At 42.9% G+C, this 19,133-nt stretch overlaps 1 protein-coding gene across 2 annotated transcripts in view; it reads left to right on the top strand.

Annotated features, from left to right (window-relative positions):
- Positions 1-19,133, top strand: part of LOC147708648 (cAMP and cAMP-inhibited cGMP 3',5'-cyclic phosphodiesterase 10A) — a 1,277,009-nt gene that overhangs the window by 875,510 nt on the left and 382,366 nt on the right. For both annotated transcript variants that reach the window (XM_086927318.1, XM_086927317.1), the window contains exons 12-13: positions 8,930-9,022; positions 13,487-13,673. In XM_086927318.1, coding sequence (XP_086783444.1) covers positions 8,930-9,022; positions 13,487-13,673 — 280 coding nt within the window. The remainder of the gene's footprint in view (positions 1-8,929; positions 9,023-13,486; positions 13,674-19,133) is intronic.

Here is a 19,133-nt window from a genome sequence, read left to right as displayed (position 1 = left end):
GCAAAATGTCTACTGGGACTAATCGTAAACAAGAAACAGGGCAAGAGGAAGAGTAGGTTTACGATGTGTAAGGAATGAAATTTAAAAAACAAAATTGTGTATCATATTAGAATTGCACCCTGGGATGCGTTTAAATATTGTAGAAATGTTTTCACATAGAAAATAACACATATAAAAAATGTGTCTGCTTTACACACGTAAAGAATACTTTTAGAGTTCACTGTAACTCAGCTAAAAAGAATGCACACATAGGAAGAATGTGCTTGTTTTAAATATGTAGGGAAAGTAATGTAAAATAAAAAATTGTACTAGGCTGCTATTCTTAATTTACTTATGTGACTAGGTCCAAGCTATGATTTCTTTCGACTCTTGCTCACAGCTAAATAGACATTTATTTAGACTTTTGGCACCAGGATCCTGCTAAAGAATGTTCTCACTTCAAGATTATGTTCAGTTGCTTCGTCATATTAGATCACCCTAAAATAACAATGATCCTTGCCGTGAATTCATAATGAGTAGACTGCTAGAATGAATAACAATTTAGATATATTTTAAGTATGCTTAACCAGTACATCGTTGATAGAATTGTTGCATTACATTCGACTGTCACTAGCCCTTTGTATTCACAACGGAACACTGAACGCAGTTATTAGCTTAGGTAAGAAGGTACTCCTGAGAACTTTCCTTCATGTATCCATGTTCGGGGCAAATGTTTAGCTATGTACCAACATGAAGGTTCACGGTGGGAATCGGAAGAAGCAGCAACAGATGTTGATAACACCATCGGGATGAGTTTTCAGTGCCGGAGTGCATTGTACACCTGCTAATTTTTTGTACAAGCTGTCACTAATTAATCTTTTACGCAACATTTTTGTAATCTGGATTAACTGGAATAAAGACGACAAAACAATACTAATCCTTTAAGATAACTAATTGTTTTAAAAACGTCTCCATCTTCTCGGCATTGACTGCAAATTTTGAGCCTAACATTTGAAGATATTTATGACATGCTCCTTTGTTGCTTGCTCCATTCGCAACACTGTGGGAAAGGTCCATTCGACCTGTCAGGCGCCATCAGCATCCGAGGGTCCAAGTTGTATGTTGGGGTGTTTGGTTTAATATCCGATTTTTGCCAACCGTTTGGGTGCTAACAGATGTTAGGAGCAATATTATCTAAGGAAGTATAGCTATACACTATGAAAGATACCAACACTGGATAACTGAAGTTACAGGTAAGTAACTTGTTTTCTTATCCAGTGTTGGGGTATTGGTCATAGATTCACATGCTTGAATCAGAATAGCTAGCAGTAAAAGCCCTTGGTTTTTTAGCGGATGGTGCGTATCATACGAATCACATTAGATACCTTATATAAGATATACCTCAATATATCCACAACATATGAAACATAATATTCGAGAAGCATTATGCATAAAGAGAAGAGAGACCGCATTAACATGTAAAACAAATGGCTTGCATTAGCATGTAATAAAATAATCCTCTCTGAAAAGAGGCTTACCTTTTTGGAAAAGTTTGCGTAACACTGTTTGTCCTACAGCTGATTCAGCTACTATAGCCAGATCTAAACAGTAATGCCATGTAAATGTATGCACATTTTTCCAAGTCTCAGCACAGCAAATTTGATCCAATGGCACTCCAGCAAAAATCGCCGCTAATGATGACTCTGCTCTTGTGGAGGGGACTTCAGGTTTGACAGACAAAGGATTTCCTGCTTTAGAGTGACAAGATTCAATCACTGATGCAATCCACCTTGCAATTGATGCTTTAGTCACTGCTGTACCTGTTTTTGCCCACCTTATAACACAAACAATTGATCTGACTTTTGGATAGATTCAGTATGTGATAGATAGAATTTCAGACAGCTCTTTATATCCAAAGTGTGAAGAGCCTGGGAAAAAATGTACGTAGTGTAATAGGCTCATTAAGATGGAAAGACAATGGAATCTTAGGAATAAAGGTAGGATTCGTTCTAAGGAGAACTTAGTCATTGGTAAAACGTAGATATGGCTGTTTGATAGTAAACGCTTGAATTTCGTTGACTCTTCTAGCGGAAGTAAGAGCTAACAAAAAAGTGATTTTCCAGGAGAAATACTTAAGTTCAGCTCTGTGAATAGGCTCGAAGGGATGCTTCATTAGCTGCGCTAGGACCAAGTTAATCCTCCATTCAGGAGGAGGAGCCCTAATAAAAGGAAGCGCTCTGAAGAGACCTTTCATAAATTGCTTGAAAAGACAGTTAGAGAAAGAGATGTGCCGCCTGAAGAACACCTGTAAGTGGAGATGGCGGCCAGATGTAACTTAACCGATGTGAACATAAGGCCAGACTTGGCTAGTGAAAGTAGATGAGGAAGAACCTTATTATTATCAAGGCACCATGAACAAACACGTTTCCATTTCAGAGAATAGGTCTTAATCGTAGATGGTGCTCTTGCTTTAGCAAGTATGTCTTTAACAGTCCTGAGGCAAATGTAACTCCTTAAATTCTGAGAACTTAGAAGCCAGGCATGTAGCTGCAGTGGGGCTGAATACGGATGGAGAACCTAGACCTTGCTCAATGCCAGTAGTGTTGGCGACACTGGGAGGCGATATGGTCTGCATTCTGAGAGTAGGAGAAGCTCTGTGAACCAGTGCTGACGTGGCCACTGTGGGCAATGAGAATCATCCGGCACGGTTCCATTTTCAGCTTTCTCAGGAGTAACGGGAAGGGGGGAAATGCATAGGCAAAGATCCCCGTCCATCTCATCATAAAAGCGTTTCCCCAAGATCCTTTCTCTGGTTCCCAGCTGGCAAAGAATGAGCATTTCCGATTTGTTTTGGAAGCGAAGAGATCCAAGTTGGGCCTGCCCCCACATCTGGAAAATGTGTTCCAGAAATGTCTGGTCTAACACCCATTTGTGGCAAGAATTTGATGTTCTGCTCAAGGGTTCTGCTAGACTGTTGTTTTTTCCCCAGCAGGTGTTCCACCTTTATAGAAATGTGGTGAGAAAGCAGCAATTTCCATATATCTTGAGCTTCCTGAGATAGGATGTGAGAGCGTGTTCCTCCTTGCTTGTTTAGCTAATGCATGCAAGTGGTGTTGTCCATCCTAATATGGACCGAGGATCCTAAAAGTCTTGGAAGGAAAGCCTGTAAGGCTAGAAATATGGCCCAAAGCTCCACGAAGTTGATGTACATCTTTGCCAGCGCTTTGGACAATTTCCCCCTAATGCAGAGATCTTGAAGGTGCACCCCCCCTCCTTCGAGAGAAGCATCTATGGTAAGGACGAACTCTGGTGTTGGAGGAAGGAAGGTAAGCTGGGTCGAGATATTGCTGGAATGCTGCTACCAAAACAGAGCTGCCTGCATGACCGGAGTTATCCTCACAGAGGTCGTCGAACGATCCTGTCACTTGAAGCCATTGATTGTCTAGCTCTTATTGTATATGTTTCACCCTGAGATGAGAGTGAGGTTACAAAAGGATTGCAGAGGACAACATCCTGAGAAGAGATTTTACCTTCCTCACTGAAGCAAACCTTCTTCCTCTTAGTTCTGTTGTTAGGGAAATCAGATGTGATTGCCTTTCTGCAGACAAGAATACTTTGCCCTGGATAGGGTCAAAAACTGCTCCTAGAAATTGTCCTTTGAGAAGGATGTAGAACTCACTTTTGGGAGTTGAGGGACAGCCCCAGGGATCGAAACATGTGAAAGCAAGTTAACGTAGCTTTTGAGGCTTGTCGAAAAGATAGTCTTTATTAGCCAGTCATCAAGGTAGGGGAATAGCTGCAGGCCCTGCAGTCTGAGATGAGCTGCAACTGGCGCAAGACATTTTGTAAATACCCCTGGAGCTGACCGCAGAGCAAAAGGGAGAACACTGAATTGAAAACGAGCACCTGCCACAGTGAAACGGAGGAACTTTCGATGTTTGGGATGGATAGGGATGTGGAAATATGCATCCTGTATATCTAGTGTCGTCATGAAGTTCGCATGATCGAGGAGCTGTAGAATCTCTTGAAGAGTAACCATGTGGATGGATTTTTTTATGCAGATATTTGTTTAACTTCCTTAGGTCTAGGATTGGCCTCCATTCTCCTGACTTTTTCTTGACCAGAGTCAAAACCTCTTCCCACTTGGGAGTGAGGAACTCTCTCTGTGGCTCCTTTCTGTTGCATACTCCTGACCTCTTCCTTGAGGAGAGCTAGATGTGGTGGATGTTTCTTTAGAGGTGGATGAGGCGGTGCGATCTTTACAAATTCTATGGTGTGTCCAAATTTGACTATGTCCAGTATCCATTTGTCTGAAGTTAGTTTCTTGCATTGTTTGAATTGCCGAGAAATATTCGGAGTCTTGTGGTTAAAGCGTGACCAATTTGTTGCAGGTGCTGGGGAGATGTCACTGTTTTCTATCATTATCTTTGCCCTGTTGGGGCTGTTTCCTTCTATTTTGCTGTCTGGGGTAAGCGGCAGCAGGGGGGTGGTTGGCTCTGTAAGATTGTTGCTGCTGATAGCCATATCTGTTCTGGTAATTTTGGGGTTGGTATTTTTTGTAGCCACCACTAAAGGAATGGCATATTAAGAATTTTGCTCTGTACCTCAGGACGAAAGGTGGTAGATTTAAGCCATCCTTGACAACGGAGGACTACTGGTCCAGCCAGTTGCTGGAAACATAGAGAGGGCATATTAAGAATTTTGCTCTGTACCTCAGGACGAAAGGTGGTAGATTTAAGCCATCCTTGACGACGGAGGACTACTGGTCCAGCCAGTTGCTGGAAACATAGAGAGGCCAAATCCATAGAGATGTCACTTATCTCAGATGCTGCCCTCTCCCCTTGAAGGAGAATTTTCCTTGTCTCCTGCTTCTTGTCATCTGGCAAAAACTCGAGGTACCTATGCAACATCAGACCACATTAGTCGGACGTACCTTGCTAGAATTGCCATGGAGTTAGCAGCACTCACAGAAGCACCTGCCATGGTGGTGAATCTCTTCCCGATGTTATTCAGTCTCCTTCCATCCTTATCAGGTGGCACAGTAATTGGCACTGATGGATTTCTAGATCTGCCCTGCGCAGCTTAGGAAATCACAGAATCTGGTCTAGGATATTTGGACTGGCAAGGAGGGGCATCATCTAGGGCCATATACTTCTTATCGATTCTGGGAAGAATTGCAGGCACGGAGAAAGGATTTTTCATAATCTTGACGCCCTCTTCGCAAATATGATCGATAATGGGTATTGCGTGGACCGATTTCCTGTTCTGATCTTTGAAATCATATAAAAATCAGTCGGACTCTTTAACAGGCTTAGGAAGGAGAAAACAATTTGCCACTTTTTCCCTGATGGCATGAAAATCTCCTATGTCCTCTGGAGCAGAATCAGCTTCCTGAGGAACCCTTGAGGATGGTGTTGGGATTAAATAATCCTCTCACTCATCAATGGTAGTTGGTGTTTTAGGGAGTTCACCTTCCTCAGCGACTGTATCGTCGTCATAGTCTTGTGCTCCTTGATTTTGTGGTGCAAGCAAAATATCATGGGCCTCAGTAGTGGGAATAGAGGGACCTGCAGTATGCAGAACAGGTGGAAGAGCGGGTTGTCTGTGAACGGAACCTGCTGCAACGGAAAACGAGTATGGTAGTACTGCAGCACAGCTGTCAAGTCCTGCACTAATGCCACAGGCTTTTGAACCATAGGCTCCTGACGAGGTAACAAAACTTGAGGCCTTTGCACAGTTTGATAATGTTAATAATATTCCTCCTCATCATCCTCCTGGTATTTCACATCAGATTGATAGGGGCTACGTGCTGGACTGAACAGCCCATCTTCCTCAGATTCCTCCAAAAAATGGCTAGGAGGTAAGGGTTAGAACCGGGGTCTCTAGTTGGCCAGGTTATGTACCGTAGTCCAAGTATGGACCACCACTTCCGACACTGTAGCTTGGCGCCAATCCCTGCTCTGACGTCATCAGGACTGCGCACGGGTTTCCCGGGTCTCCCGGGCTAGCGGGGGTGATTCCAGCAGCGATTTTGGTGCGCCTGGACTCGGGCCCATTGCGGGGATCCTGGGGGCAATTTAAACAGTGTTCCGACTCTGGCCAGCAGCGGTGACTTCGGGGCAAGTTGCAAAAGCGTTAATGAGAACGCTTTCACCACGGGCCAGCGGCAACGATTTGGCATACAAAGTCCTCTTTAAGCAGGGAAGGTCCTCGGGTGGTGGTAGAACCTTGAGCACAGCGTTGCAGAGACAGTTTACGGGGACAATAAAACATTGTAGTCTTCTTGGAGCAAGGCAGTTCCTCACGCACAGCATTGCAGAGGCAGGCCTTGAAATTTCTTTATTGGTCTTGTGATCCCAGTATCCAGGGGATCAGTTAGTCTTCCTTGTGGAGACACTCTGAAGATGTTTCTTTAGGTCTCCCTAGCAGGGCAGGATCAGCAGGCAGTAGGGCAGCTCAAAAGGTTGGGGCAGCAGTTCCTTAGAGCAGTTAGCCTCCTTCCAAATGGCAATCCTTCCTGGTGCAGCAGTCGTCACTCCAGCGAGATTCTTCCAGGTACAGCAGTGTAACAAAGATGTGAGGCCAGAACCCTCCCTTATATACCTTACAGTCTAGTTACTAGAAGGAGGCAGAAGTCTCTAGGAGGGTCTGGTGGCAGGGGCTTCTGGAAGAGTCCAGGGAGTTCTGGGATGTTCCCTGCCTTCTCTGACCTGGCTGTCACAGTGACGAAAGCCTGGGACATTAAGGCTACAGCGGGCAGCCGGTCACAGCCCATTCAAGGGGAAAAGGTGTGAATCACCACTCCCACCTCCCAACCCAGGCAGGCTATCAGTATGCAAATGGGAGGGGGGAGTCTGCAGTGCCCAGACTAAGTGTAGGCAGGAAAAAGGTCCACTTTCTAAAAGTGGGATTTCTAAAGTAGTAGGGCCCAAACCCCATATATCATTGGAAAGGGTTCCCCGCCCCGATTCCAACAAGACCAAACATGACACTTATTAGGTCCCCGTCAGAAATGTTCCCATAAGGGGGTTCCCAATGTTAGCCTATGGAGGGTTAAGCCTCACTGCAGTAGCAGGGGCTTGTGGCAGATATGCCAGTGTCACAATGTTTTAGGGGAGAGCACCTGCACCTCAGCACCGTTTAGCAGTGGTGAGGCGCCCAGAGGCCTAACTCCAACAAAAAGGTACGGTAAACCAGGGAAGCAAAAGGGCAAAAATGAATAGGAGGACTACCCTAAGGCTTACAGGTCCAACAGTCCTGGTAAACGTTTCTCGTCGACAGGAACGTGGACGATAGGCTGGAAGATAATATAGGTGTTATTTGAAAGGAAGTAGGCCTTCTCTGTATATGCGCCGACGAGATGACCGTCGACGGTGACATAGAAATAGCTGACGCGGACATGACCGGAGTCTGCATTGACATCATCGTCGAGGCCGACGACGGAAGAACCATTGTCGACGATAATGTCGACGGTGGAGGTGTCGTCGTGGGAGGGACCGTCTACGCCAATGGTGTCGTTGACGGGAGAGACGTTGTCGGGGGAGAAATTGTCATCGATGGTACCGTCGACAGTGCCGCCATTGGCGGCGAGGTGATTTTCGTCGACTGAGGTACAGCTTTCACCAATGGTTCCGTCGAGCAGTAAGTGTCGACAAAGTCTTTTTCGCCGACTAGGATGATGTGACAGACTGAGACTTAGGCTGTTTGAAGGCAGTTTTCTGTGGCATTTTTGTCTTTTCGCCAGATTTGTCCTCAGAAGAGAATGTCAGCTTTCCTTTTTAGAGGTGGAGTGCATAGTCTCATGATGGGACTTTTTTTTATATCTTAGCAAGTCTCGCAGGGAAATCTCCAGATCTGTCCCTCTTCTTAGTCAGTTGGGCTGACGTCTGAGAACTCCCACTGCCTTCATGTTCAGATACCACATTGAATCTTGATTTTAGCTTCTCCAACCAAATCAGTAATCTGCCTTCTCTGTCCTTGAAGGTGTTTGAAGAAAAGGTTCTGCAAATTCTACAGCCCTTAACCTTATGAGCAAGAATCCTCCTTGTGGGGATCTTAAAATATGTAGCCTTTTTACCACAGGAGCTACAAGGCAAAAATATAACTTTTTAGAAGTATCAGACATTCTGTGCTCACTAAATTCAGTAAATGTTGAAAAAACTAAGCAGAGCTCAGGGAGACTCGCTGTCACATGACGTGCGTTACAAAAATCTGAGAAACTTGCCTCTGTGGAGTGTTCTAAAGGGTGCTAGAGCCTGATTAGTTGTGTTTCAACATTGGTTCATTTTTTTTTTTTTTTTTACACAAGTACAAGGATAGGCTTCTGCAGTGACTGAACAGTCCATTACAGCTTATTGTATTATGTTTTATTATTGTTATGTATAAATTTGATTTGTACCGTGAGACTCCCACCTCGACAGCAGGGATGATTCAAGCTTGCGTTACTATGAAAGATACCCTAATACAGGATAACATGCTGTTTCCCTTCCACTCCCACGTTCCCGTGATGGCATCTCCAAGCTTAGTCTTACAACTTGAACTAAGGTTTTCTGGTTGGCCACACAAAAGAGAATTTTTATAGTGACCTTTTTGAATGCTTTTGAGAAACCATTTTAGATTCTTTTTCTTCTATCTGGCTCCTCTTATATGTTGCTCTCTCGCCCTTCAACATGAGACTGAAACATTGTGGGTGAATAGAGTACCATGATCTACCACATACCAGTCCTGATATATGTTATGTCCTGTGCTGCTACATGGTTATGCCACCTCAAAAAATTATGTAATAATTGTTACTCAAATTCGATATACCGTTTTAATACATCTTGCATTGATACTTAAAGGTAAAATTGCAGTTTTAATTGTGCATGTCTCCTACTTTGTAAGAATATTGTTCTAGATAAAGGCAGCGCAATTTCCTGGGTTTCTAAAAATGTCAGTTTGTGTAACACAGATTTTCAATCGAAAAAGGAATTGCTGGTCAAGTAGCGAGAACAGGTGAAGTTCTTAACATTCCTGATGCCTACGCAGATCCACGCTTCAACAGGTAAGAGAACTCAAAAAATGCTTGAGCAAAAGCGTCATGGTGTGGTACTTAAATAGTAAATTGGTGACTTTCCCTTAAATTGAAAGTTTGTACGCGGCATTTTAAAATTCTCTCCTACACTCAAATTCCGAATAAAGTCATTGAAAAAGTTCCAAATACAGTGACAGCAAAAAGATAGCCGGGCCCGTAAAGTCTCACAGTTTGCGTTTTAATTACCTGTTGCAGTGCTTAACGACCAACCTTATTTTCTGCTTTTCCTTTGCTGTCCCTCAGTATTGATAGTCTCCCGAGGACATTTGGATAGCAGACAGGAGAGGAACAACACTCCTCCAGCATTGCCATTGTCCCCTCTTGGAATATCTTGCAGCTGCCTTCAGTCCCCAGAGTAAGATATCCCAGTATCAGTAGCGACCCCCGAAACAGCAACTGTCTGGAGCATAACCACCTGATGCTGATGAATTTGATCAAGTTCGACCACTAATGGCTGAGCTCTTATCTACTGTAAGTATGTAGAACTAGCTACATACTTAATGGAAAATATATTGCAAGGGACTGTAGAGCTGTTTAAGCTCAACAGAAAAACCTCGGCTTTGCCTTCCCTAGTCTATTGACTAAACTCCAACGTCATATCATGGAGGCTTTCAATGTCATAGGCTGCTGGTGCTACAATTGAGCTGCCTCATCCTGGACAAACTGTGGTCCCTAGGCAAGGGCCAGCCTTCTGATGTTCATATTAGCCACCCGTGTGAAATACGAACTGGCTTCAATGACTCTGGTTCCAAGGCAGTCACAATCTTACACGTTGCTAGAGGCTTGGCGAAGGATGGTATAGTTGTCTCAAGGAATTTTCTGCTTTGGAAGTATTTTGTTTCACCATTAGTGTAGCTCGGGTTGTGCATTCTTCCTTTACTGGTTACAGTCTCTCTAGAGTTGAGTGGGCTCTGAAGCTTGCAGAACAGAGGACCATCTCTTTTCCTAACAGGATCGTCTCTTCTTTTTAAAGTTATTTAATGGATTGTAAATTTGTGTTTCAAGACAGAAGGTCTTAAGAGAGGCTCCACTAATAAAATGCAGGTTAAAAAACCGAGACCTTAATTATGAAAAAAAAGTTTATTTAAGTTATGACTTTACCCTCCTGACGTAGTTCTCCATGGGAGACAAGTAAATAATGAATAATCTAAATGGTGTACTTTTACCTGGAGCCCCATGGATTCACTTGCACCATATTTGAGCAAAGACTATATATCTTCTATTGCAGACCTAGCCTTTTTTAGGTCTCTGCCTGAAGAAAGCAGCGCATGCGCTTCTCTCGTCATACGAGGGCTTCTTGGAATTGATACGATTCCAGAAGCTCGCTTTCTGCTCTTCCCGTGTTTTGCATTTTGCGTCACCAATTATGCAAAACCGGGTGTTCTGATTTTTCAGGAGGGTTTTTAGTCCCTCCTGGTTACCACCCTGTCTCCTTTTGGCCCCGCCCACGGGGACTGCATCTTTTACTGGCAGCGGGAGACAGTGTCTTCTAATTAGCTGCTAAGCACTTTTTTTTGGTATAGCTTTTCGCCGTCCCTCACTGATCCTCAGGCTTTGTTTAACGTCCCCCCTACACAAATGCCTGCAAGTCGGGCTCCTACATTAAACCGTGCTTGTTTGTTTTGTTTTAGTTGTGTTTGCCAACCTCCAGCAACAGTGACTATAGCTGAATCATCTAGGATGTTGGCATTTTGTCTTTTTCTTTCCACTTTGAATTACAGCTTCTTACCTCCTCCAGTCCTTCCTACTTTTACATCTATCTCCTTGCCCAGCCATCATTACGCAATATGATTCTCAGCCTTTATTGCATTAAATAACATCTAGACCAATTTATTTTCGGTCCCTTTAAATCACGCTAGAGTGTCAGTCGCAGATTGCACGTAAGAATGCACAGCTGGAGCACAGAACTTGGCACTCTCGGAGCTGCGCCACATTGTTACCCTCTGTGCTGGATAATTCGGTTGGATACAATTCGGATGCCAGGGCTTAATTACTCAGCAATCCTTTAATCACATCCGCTTCATTTTCTTTAAGATCATCTTTATCAACCGCACAAAAGCACTTGTAACTGCGACCAATATTGATCACATTTCAGTATCTTAGCCAGTGATTGATTTGTGATAAAATTTGGAGCATGCATTAAAGGCACCCCGGTAAAAGTTCAGGCACGTGTTGTTGGTTATCATCCTTCCCCAAAAGAACAAGAATGACTTCCCCCACCAAAACCGGTTCATTATGGCTGGACTGCTTTGCACGGGTGTGAAGGTGGCGGTAAGCATGGGCGAATTTTGCGAATCTCGCGTTCGCGAATATTGCGGATTTGCGAACTCGCAATCCGCAAAATCTGCGAATTCCCGCAAATTTGCGGATTTTTTTTTTTTTGTGTTCGCCCGTGTTTCTGCCAGTTCGCGAGGGTTTTTACAATTTCGCAATTTGCGAACTTACCTGTCGGGTCGCAAGTTTTGCGAAGTTGTTGTTTCTACGTGTCCAGCCTGTTTGGGACACTCTTCTTCATCACTGCCACTCTCTGTCACCACTGTCACTCTCTGACTACTCATGCCACCCTCTGGCCCACCCATGCCACCCTCTGTTTCATCACCACACCCTCTGGTTGTCCAGTGTACATTATTTTCGGCAAAGCAAAGCACACCTTCCCTGCCTCAAGTGACCTGAATTAATTTGGGGCTGATTAATGTGTCACAGAATATTTTTTTAGCTGGCACCTGCTTCCTTAGTGCGCCCTGATTAGTGATCTTTTGCACTTGCTAAGTGCTTTCATTGTTGCAAAATTAGTTACAACACCTGCCCTGCCCCAACTGACAATAATGAATTAGGGGCTGATTAATGGATTTTAACTTCCAGCCTGGCTCCTGCTTGTCTCCCTTAGCTGTAATTCAGGACCTTTGTGGCATATGTGTAACTATTCTGAGGTTCAGAGCAGGGTCACATAATAGTTGCAACTGCCAACTGAACTCTGGAGGGGCCCCTCAGGAAGCACTACAGGAAATGGCTACTAATGATGAGCCTGAACTTTTGAACCTGGTAAGTAGTTTCAGTTTTGCTAAGATCGTATTTCTGCAATTTAGCACTTATTCGCGGGGCGCGAAGTTGTACTGGGAAGCCGCGAACTCACGCGAACAGTGCGAGCAGTGCGAGCAAAATCCGCTGCTCGCGGATTTGCGGATTTTGCGGGAGATTCGCGAATCTCGCGGATTGCGAATTTCCCGAAAATCCGCGAGCGAAACGGATTTTCCGCCCATACCTAGGTGGCGGTGTCTGCATCAATGAGTCTTTTATCTACACCGAGGGGTTCAAGCTTTTCTTACGTAGTGTAGCTGTCGAGGACTGGGAACTCGAAGGTTGAAAGCATAAAGTTTGGAACAAACTATGTACATCTTTATTCTGTATCATCCTGTCTGTGTTTCTCCTTTCTGCTTAAACTACCTTCATGGACCAGTAGCAACTTGGGGGCAAGGAATATTTTGGGCCATACAGCTAGCACCCTCAACCCCCTCGTGTTCGGCCAGATGAAAAAATTCTATGCAGCCTAACTTGTTTTTCTGCCATCTTTACTGAGGCTCCTTCCGCTTTGTCATCAAAATAAAAATAACATCAGGTGCCTTCGAAAACTCCTCTTCTTCATGCCTCACCCCCTATTATTCCCCACCCTCAGAAGCATAACGCATTTCTGGTGTCTCTTGCACCCCTCCTGCAAGCACCAAAACAAAACGACCTGGTCTTTTACCTCTCATGGCTGCTGTCTCACTGAGTGTGCTGCTCCTATTTTTTTTAAATGATCAGATGCACTGTGGTTGACACAGTAAGTAAGTAACTGAATTCGATTTTACAAGAAAATCATATAAGTATACATAAAAGCACACACAAAAAAATCTTGAGTTAATCTTGAAATTCTTACATAAAAAAAATCAGTGCAGAGGAGCCATCAAAGAACAATGCTACCATAGAAGCCGTTCATAAGGTGCAATAGTGCCATTAGACAGCATTCCTCTGCGACTAAAAAGTAGCACTAAGAACAGTAGCCAGAAACCTACATATAAAAATACGCAGTTTGGTTGTAGATAAGTTGTAAATATAACAAGCATTGAAAATGCAATAGGTCTCGCCTTTGATTAAGTTAAAGCCATTTGCTTTGCTAATGGTATTGTATAGCAAAGAAAATGGCTTTAACTTGAAAGGCGAGACCGATTGCATTTTTAATGCTTGTTCTAATGAGTAATTAAAGTAGTCGTGTGTCTCTATCTCTAAGGGGATCTCGTACCTATGCTCCTCATAGTCTGATAAAATATATTTCAACTCTAAATGAGAATTTGATTGGAACGTTGATAGCCAGTACCCTTTAACTGAAATAAACTGTCTGATGCCTTCCAAAATGGAAGCGTGACTTGACTTATTTTTTTTTGTCTTTCTCTGCAGAGAAGTGGACCTGTACACGGGTTACACGACGAGGAATATTCTGTGCATGCCTATTGTCAGCCGAGGCAGCGTGATAGGCGTTGTGCAGATGGTAAACAAATTAAGCGGCAGTGCGTTCTCGAAAACGGATGAGAACAACTTCAAAATGTTTGCAGTTTTCTGTGCTTTGGCCTTGCACTGTGCGAACGTAAGTTTTTTTGGGCACATGTGAAATGTCAAAATATTAAATGTCTATAACTTGACCAGCTATTTCCAGGATGGTTTTGGTTTTTTCTATCTAATGTAAAACACACTGCTTGCTCTAACTCTCTTCGCATTTTTCGATATAAGTTTTTATTGTAATTAAACCTTACTCATTTTTTAATGGAAATCCAGATCTTGATGGGTTTCTTCCACTGTACTCCAGAAATAAATGCCACAAATTATTTATAGTATATGTTCATTAACATAGTTTATGTGCAGTGTACAGACCATCCCTCTCCTAATTTTTTAATTGGCTTTTCTATAGGGAGCTAATCATAGTAACGCATAGTTAGTCTGCACCTGACTTAATTACTTTAACCGTCAGGAGCCTGTTACACGTGCCCAGCACTTATAAATAGTAATGTCATTGTAGTTCCCAAAGTTTAGAATTGCAGGGTTAGCCTGTTTAATTGTTCATAGCAAGGTTAACTTAAGAGCTCCAAGTACTGTCCTTGTAAGTTTTGGTTAAACAAAATCCAAATGCGAAGTTCTTGTATCCACCATCTGTATGTCTTTGAGGTCCAAAATAAAACCTTCTCATTCAAGCTTGTGTGCACCGTATAGACAGAGATGAACATCGAACCCTTCAGCTATCAGATATAGAAATGGGACTAACGGATATGCAGAGAGGACTGTGCAGAGGTTGCAATGTTAAAATGGTTGCAGTATTTAATAGCAGAGGTTTCTTGATGGTCCTGAAGTCAGTTGTGTCTGTAGTAATATTGGTGCATTGTTGCAAAGGTGCATTCATGCTTTGAGTCTACCACTTATTTTATGTATTTAATCTAGTCCATCCAAAATCTTTGCGATCTTTCAGGCATGGTTGATATTTAGCCCTGTATATAAATTATTGCTAAGTTTGTCATAGGTGTGTCTCCGTGTCAGAGGTGCAAAATGTATTCTTGGCAAAATGTTATATTCACCACAGTTGTTCCAGTGTTTGAAGCCAACTGCTATATTGCTAGTAATTTCTATTGAGAGCATAGATACGCATGTCGGGTTGACTACAAAGATTTATATAGCCATGGTTCACACATGTTCATACAATCATCCCTTCTACATAGGATCTGTATTGGGACTAAATGTGAATGAAACTATTCATTGGCTTACGTTTTTCAGTTTGGACCATTTGCAAATCCATGCGTTTATAGGTACAGTGACCTAGTAATATGTTGCACAGGTTATTAATTCCAGCGTATTGCTTATATCAGCCTCTCAGGAATAGCATTAGATAGCTTACACATTTGAACTAAATTTTCCTCCATCAGTCCAATGTAGTGCTCTTCTTTCTCTTTATTTTTGGGTCTCGCCTAGGCAGCAGACATGCTGTTTTCAGGATATGATTCAGAAAAGGGGGTGGTGATGAACAGAGTGTCTGAATTAAGCAGACCACTCTTACCCAGTCCAAAGATCAGGGCTTGATCCATCACCGTTTTTTAGCTCACTGCACCATCCCAGCTCAGAACTTGGCTATATGCAAATTAGTCTTACCCTGGCCCAGTGCATCATGGGATCAGGGCAGACCAAATTACCAAGCCAATTCTTATACTGGGAAGGAAACAAGCTTCCGGGGACCGGTTTCTGGCATTTCAGCCGTCTTCGGCCCGGCTTGCTTGAATCCTGATGGTGCAATGAGCAAGGGACTCACATCTGAGTATACCCTTCCACGCTTATGGTGGACAAAAATGATTCAGAAAAGGGGGTGGTGATGAACAGAGTGTCTGAATTAAGCAGACCACTCTTACCCAGTCCAAAGATCAGGGCTTGATCCATCACCGTTTTTTAGCTCACTGCACCATCCCAGCTCAGAACTTGGCTATATGCAAATTAGTCTGACCCTGGCCCTGTTCCCATGATGCACTGGGCCAGGGACAGACTGATTTGCATATAGCCAGGTTCTGAGCTGGGATGAGATAAATAACAGTGATGGATCAAGCCCTGATCTTTGGACTGGGTAAGAGTGGTCTGCTTAATTCAGACACTCTGTTCATCACCACCCCCTTTTCTGGATCGTTTTTGGCCACTATAGGTGTGGCAGGGTATACTCAGACATGAGTCCCTTTCTCACTGCACCATCAGGATTCAAGCAAGCCGGGCCGAAGACGGCTGAAATGCCAGAAACCGGTCCCCGGTAGCTTGTCTCCTTTCTGGTGAAGAATTGGCTTGGTAGTTTAGTCTGCTCTGTTCCCATGATGCACTGGGCCAGGGACAGACTGATTTGCATATAGCCAGGTTCTGAGCTGGGATGGTGCAGTGAGATAAATAACGGTGATGGATCAAGCCCTGATCTTTGGACTGGGTAAGAGTGGTCTGCTCAATTCAGACACTCTGTTCATCACCACCCCCTTTTCTGAATCGTTTTTGGCCACTATAGGTGTGGCAGGGTATACTCAGACATGAGTCCCTTTCTCACTGCACCATCAGGATTCAAGCAAGCCGGGCCGAAGACGGCTGACATGCCAGAAACCGGTCCCCGGTAGCTTGTCTCCTTTCTGGTGAAGAATTGGCTTGGTAGTTTAGTCTGCCCTGTTCCCATGATGCACTGGGCCAGGGACAGACTGATTTGCATATAGCCAGGTTCTGAGCTGGGATGGTGCAGTGAGATAAATAACGGTGATGGATCAAGCCCTGATCTTTGGACTGGGTAAGAGTGGTCTGCTTAATTCAGACACTTTGTTCATCGCCACCCCCTTTTCTGAATCGTTTTCAGGATATGTGCATAAAGCTCTAGCTACTTCCCGCCCATCTTTTTAATTGGCTCCTGTCCCTGTCCTTTGTAAATGATGGCTTTTCATTGGTCATTAGGCTTTGTAGTTCCTCCTTAGCACTGCCCTGTCTTTTTGTAACCTCCCATGAGGACACCCCCTATTAAATGTGTTACGCCCTAGGTTTTAATTACAGCCTCAAGGCACTGTTTTCTTAAATGCCTTCAGACAGGACACTCACTTGGTCCTAAACATGGCTGGCACGTCTCACATTTATATTAGACCTTCTATAAATGTCCCTTAATCAGCTCCACATAGAGTACAACCTAATCCTGAATTAATGTAATAATTATTTTGTCATATTTCAAAAGCTACTAATTGTATATATTGAATGTACTGTGGTACTATCTTGCATGCAATGCATTATGGATAGAGTGGATTGACCATATCTTCATAGTTTGTTGCTCACTAGGGAACTTTAGGCACCGTTATTAGACCTTCTATAAATGTCCCTTCATCAGCTCTACATAGAGTACAACCTAATCGTAATTAATATAATAGTTTTGTCACATTTCAAAGCTATTAATTGTATATATGGGCATAGCTTTTTTAATGTACTTGTGGTACTGTCTTGCATGCAATGGATTATGGGAGTACCATATGTGACCAAAAGTTTGATGCTCACTAAGGACCTCTAGGCGTAGCTTGCGTAACTGAACCTACACATCTACATTAGACCTTCAATAAATTTCCCTTCATCAGCTCCACATAGAGTATAACCTAATCCGGGATTAATATAGGGTGGATCCCCCCTCCCCCCTCCCCCCCTCCAATCAGGGCGTCATTTCTGACCCGAATACATCAATCGTCACCTTCCAAAGCACCCTATGTTTATGATGCTCACTAGGGACCTCTAGGCGCAGTTTGCGGCACTGCACCTACACATCTAACATTTATATTAGACCTTCTATAAATTTCTCTTCATCAGCTCCACAGAGAGTACAACCTAATCAGAATTAATGTAATCCTTGTTTTGTCACATTTTAAAGCAATTAATTGTATATATGGACATAGATATTTGAATGTACTTGTGGAGCTGTTTTGCATGCAATGCGTTATGGGAGTACCTTATGTGACCAAAAGTTTGATGCTCACTATGGACCTCTAGGAGCAGCTTGCGGTACTGGTAGTGCTGGTGCCTTGCTTACTAGGGACCTCTAGGAGCAGCTTGTGGTACTGCACCTACCTCATCTCACATTTATATTAGACCTTCTATAGATTTTCCTTAATCAGCTCTACATAGAGCACAATCTAACCTAATCCGGAATTAATATAATTATTTTGTCACATTTCAAAGCTACTAATTGTATATATGGACACAGCTATTTGAATGTACTCGTGGTACTGTCTTGCATGCAATGCATTATGGGTTGGGCGGATTTACCATATCTTCAAAGTTTATTATGCTCACTAGGGACCTGTGGGAGGAGCTTGTGGTGCTGCACCTAGACTAGCAGTGCTGGTGCCTTGCTCACTAGGGACCTCTGCGAACAGCTTGCAGCACTGCACTTTTTATTTATGTTTTAAAACCCAAAACATAAATAAAAGGCATTGTCATTTACAATGCCAATAGCTCTAACCCATGTGAATGTGAGACCTATTGCATTGCAAAAGCTTGTTGTTTTTCAGTTCCTGATTGGTCCTTTTAATGTCATTTCTTGAATGAGTTTGTTCTATTTTTTAGAGAAGTCTTAGTATTATTGGATTTTATAGGTTACTCACTTGTCATCGTCTGGCTGCTTTCTGTGTTTGTGATCACCCACTAATCAGAGAAGCCTATAGTACATTTCAGCTTCTTTGACGCTTGCCCTATCATATTTCGATTTTAAATCCCCAAATTTTCTTTCTGGCATAGTCTTAATGCTTGATCACCACACCTTAATCATTGCACAGAATGTAAAATATTTCCAAAGTACCTGGTCCTGGTTGAAATATTCGACAAATGGGCTACTTGTTTTCCAGTTTATGGATATTCTTTTAAAGTTTCTGTAATCTGCGGTTCACTCTTCTAGGGGTGCTGCATTTGTAAACAAGTTTGCACGTGCAGTTGCATATCACTAAAGTACTTTTATAGTTCAGACATTCTCTAATTAAATGTTTGTTGAATAATTTCTAGCAGAATGTTGTGGTTTTATTTAATTGTTAATTTACGGAATGCGTAGTTGTGACGTGACAAAGCTGTTTTGTTTTTTATTCTTAAGTGTTATGTGGAGTTTGTTCTCGTGTCCTTAAACTTTGATGGATATAAAGGTTTTGATTTTGGGAGCTCTGCTTTTAGGTGATTGCTTGGTGCGCTGTTAGGACGTCCCTGAGGCATGGATTTTGATGAATGAGGTGCCAGTATTTATGTACCTCTTTAAAGCTACAGTGATGCCTTCTTGAGATATTGCCATAACCTTAGGTACTCTTTTACAGCAGTTATTTTATTGATGATCATTTGATTTCCATCTTATTTTTTATGGTTCCCTGATATATTTTTTACCCAAGACTCATTCCGAAACTGTAGCTGATTCTTACATTTGTTGTTGACAAAATTCTCCGATTCGATTGTTTCTTTTGAATCTCTGAAACTCTCCTCTGTCTGGTAATATAGCACATTTGTTGTGTGGATGACAACTCCCATAGTGAAGAAGTACATT

This window comes from Lissotriton vulgaris, chromosome 6, assembly GCF_964263255.1.
Source record: "Lissotriton vulgaris chromosome 6, aLisVul1.2, whole genome shotgun sequence".
Classification (NCBI taxonomy): Eukaryota; Metazoa; Chordata; class Amphibia; order Caudata; family Salamandridae; genus Lissotriton; species Lissotriton vulgaris.
This window is presented reverse-complemented; position numbering and strand designations above follow the sequence as displayed.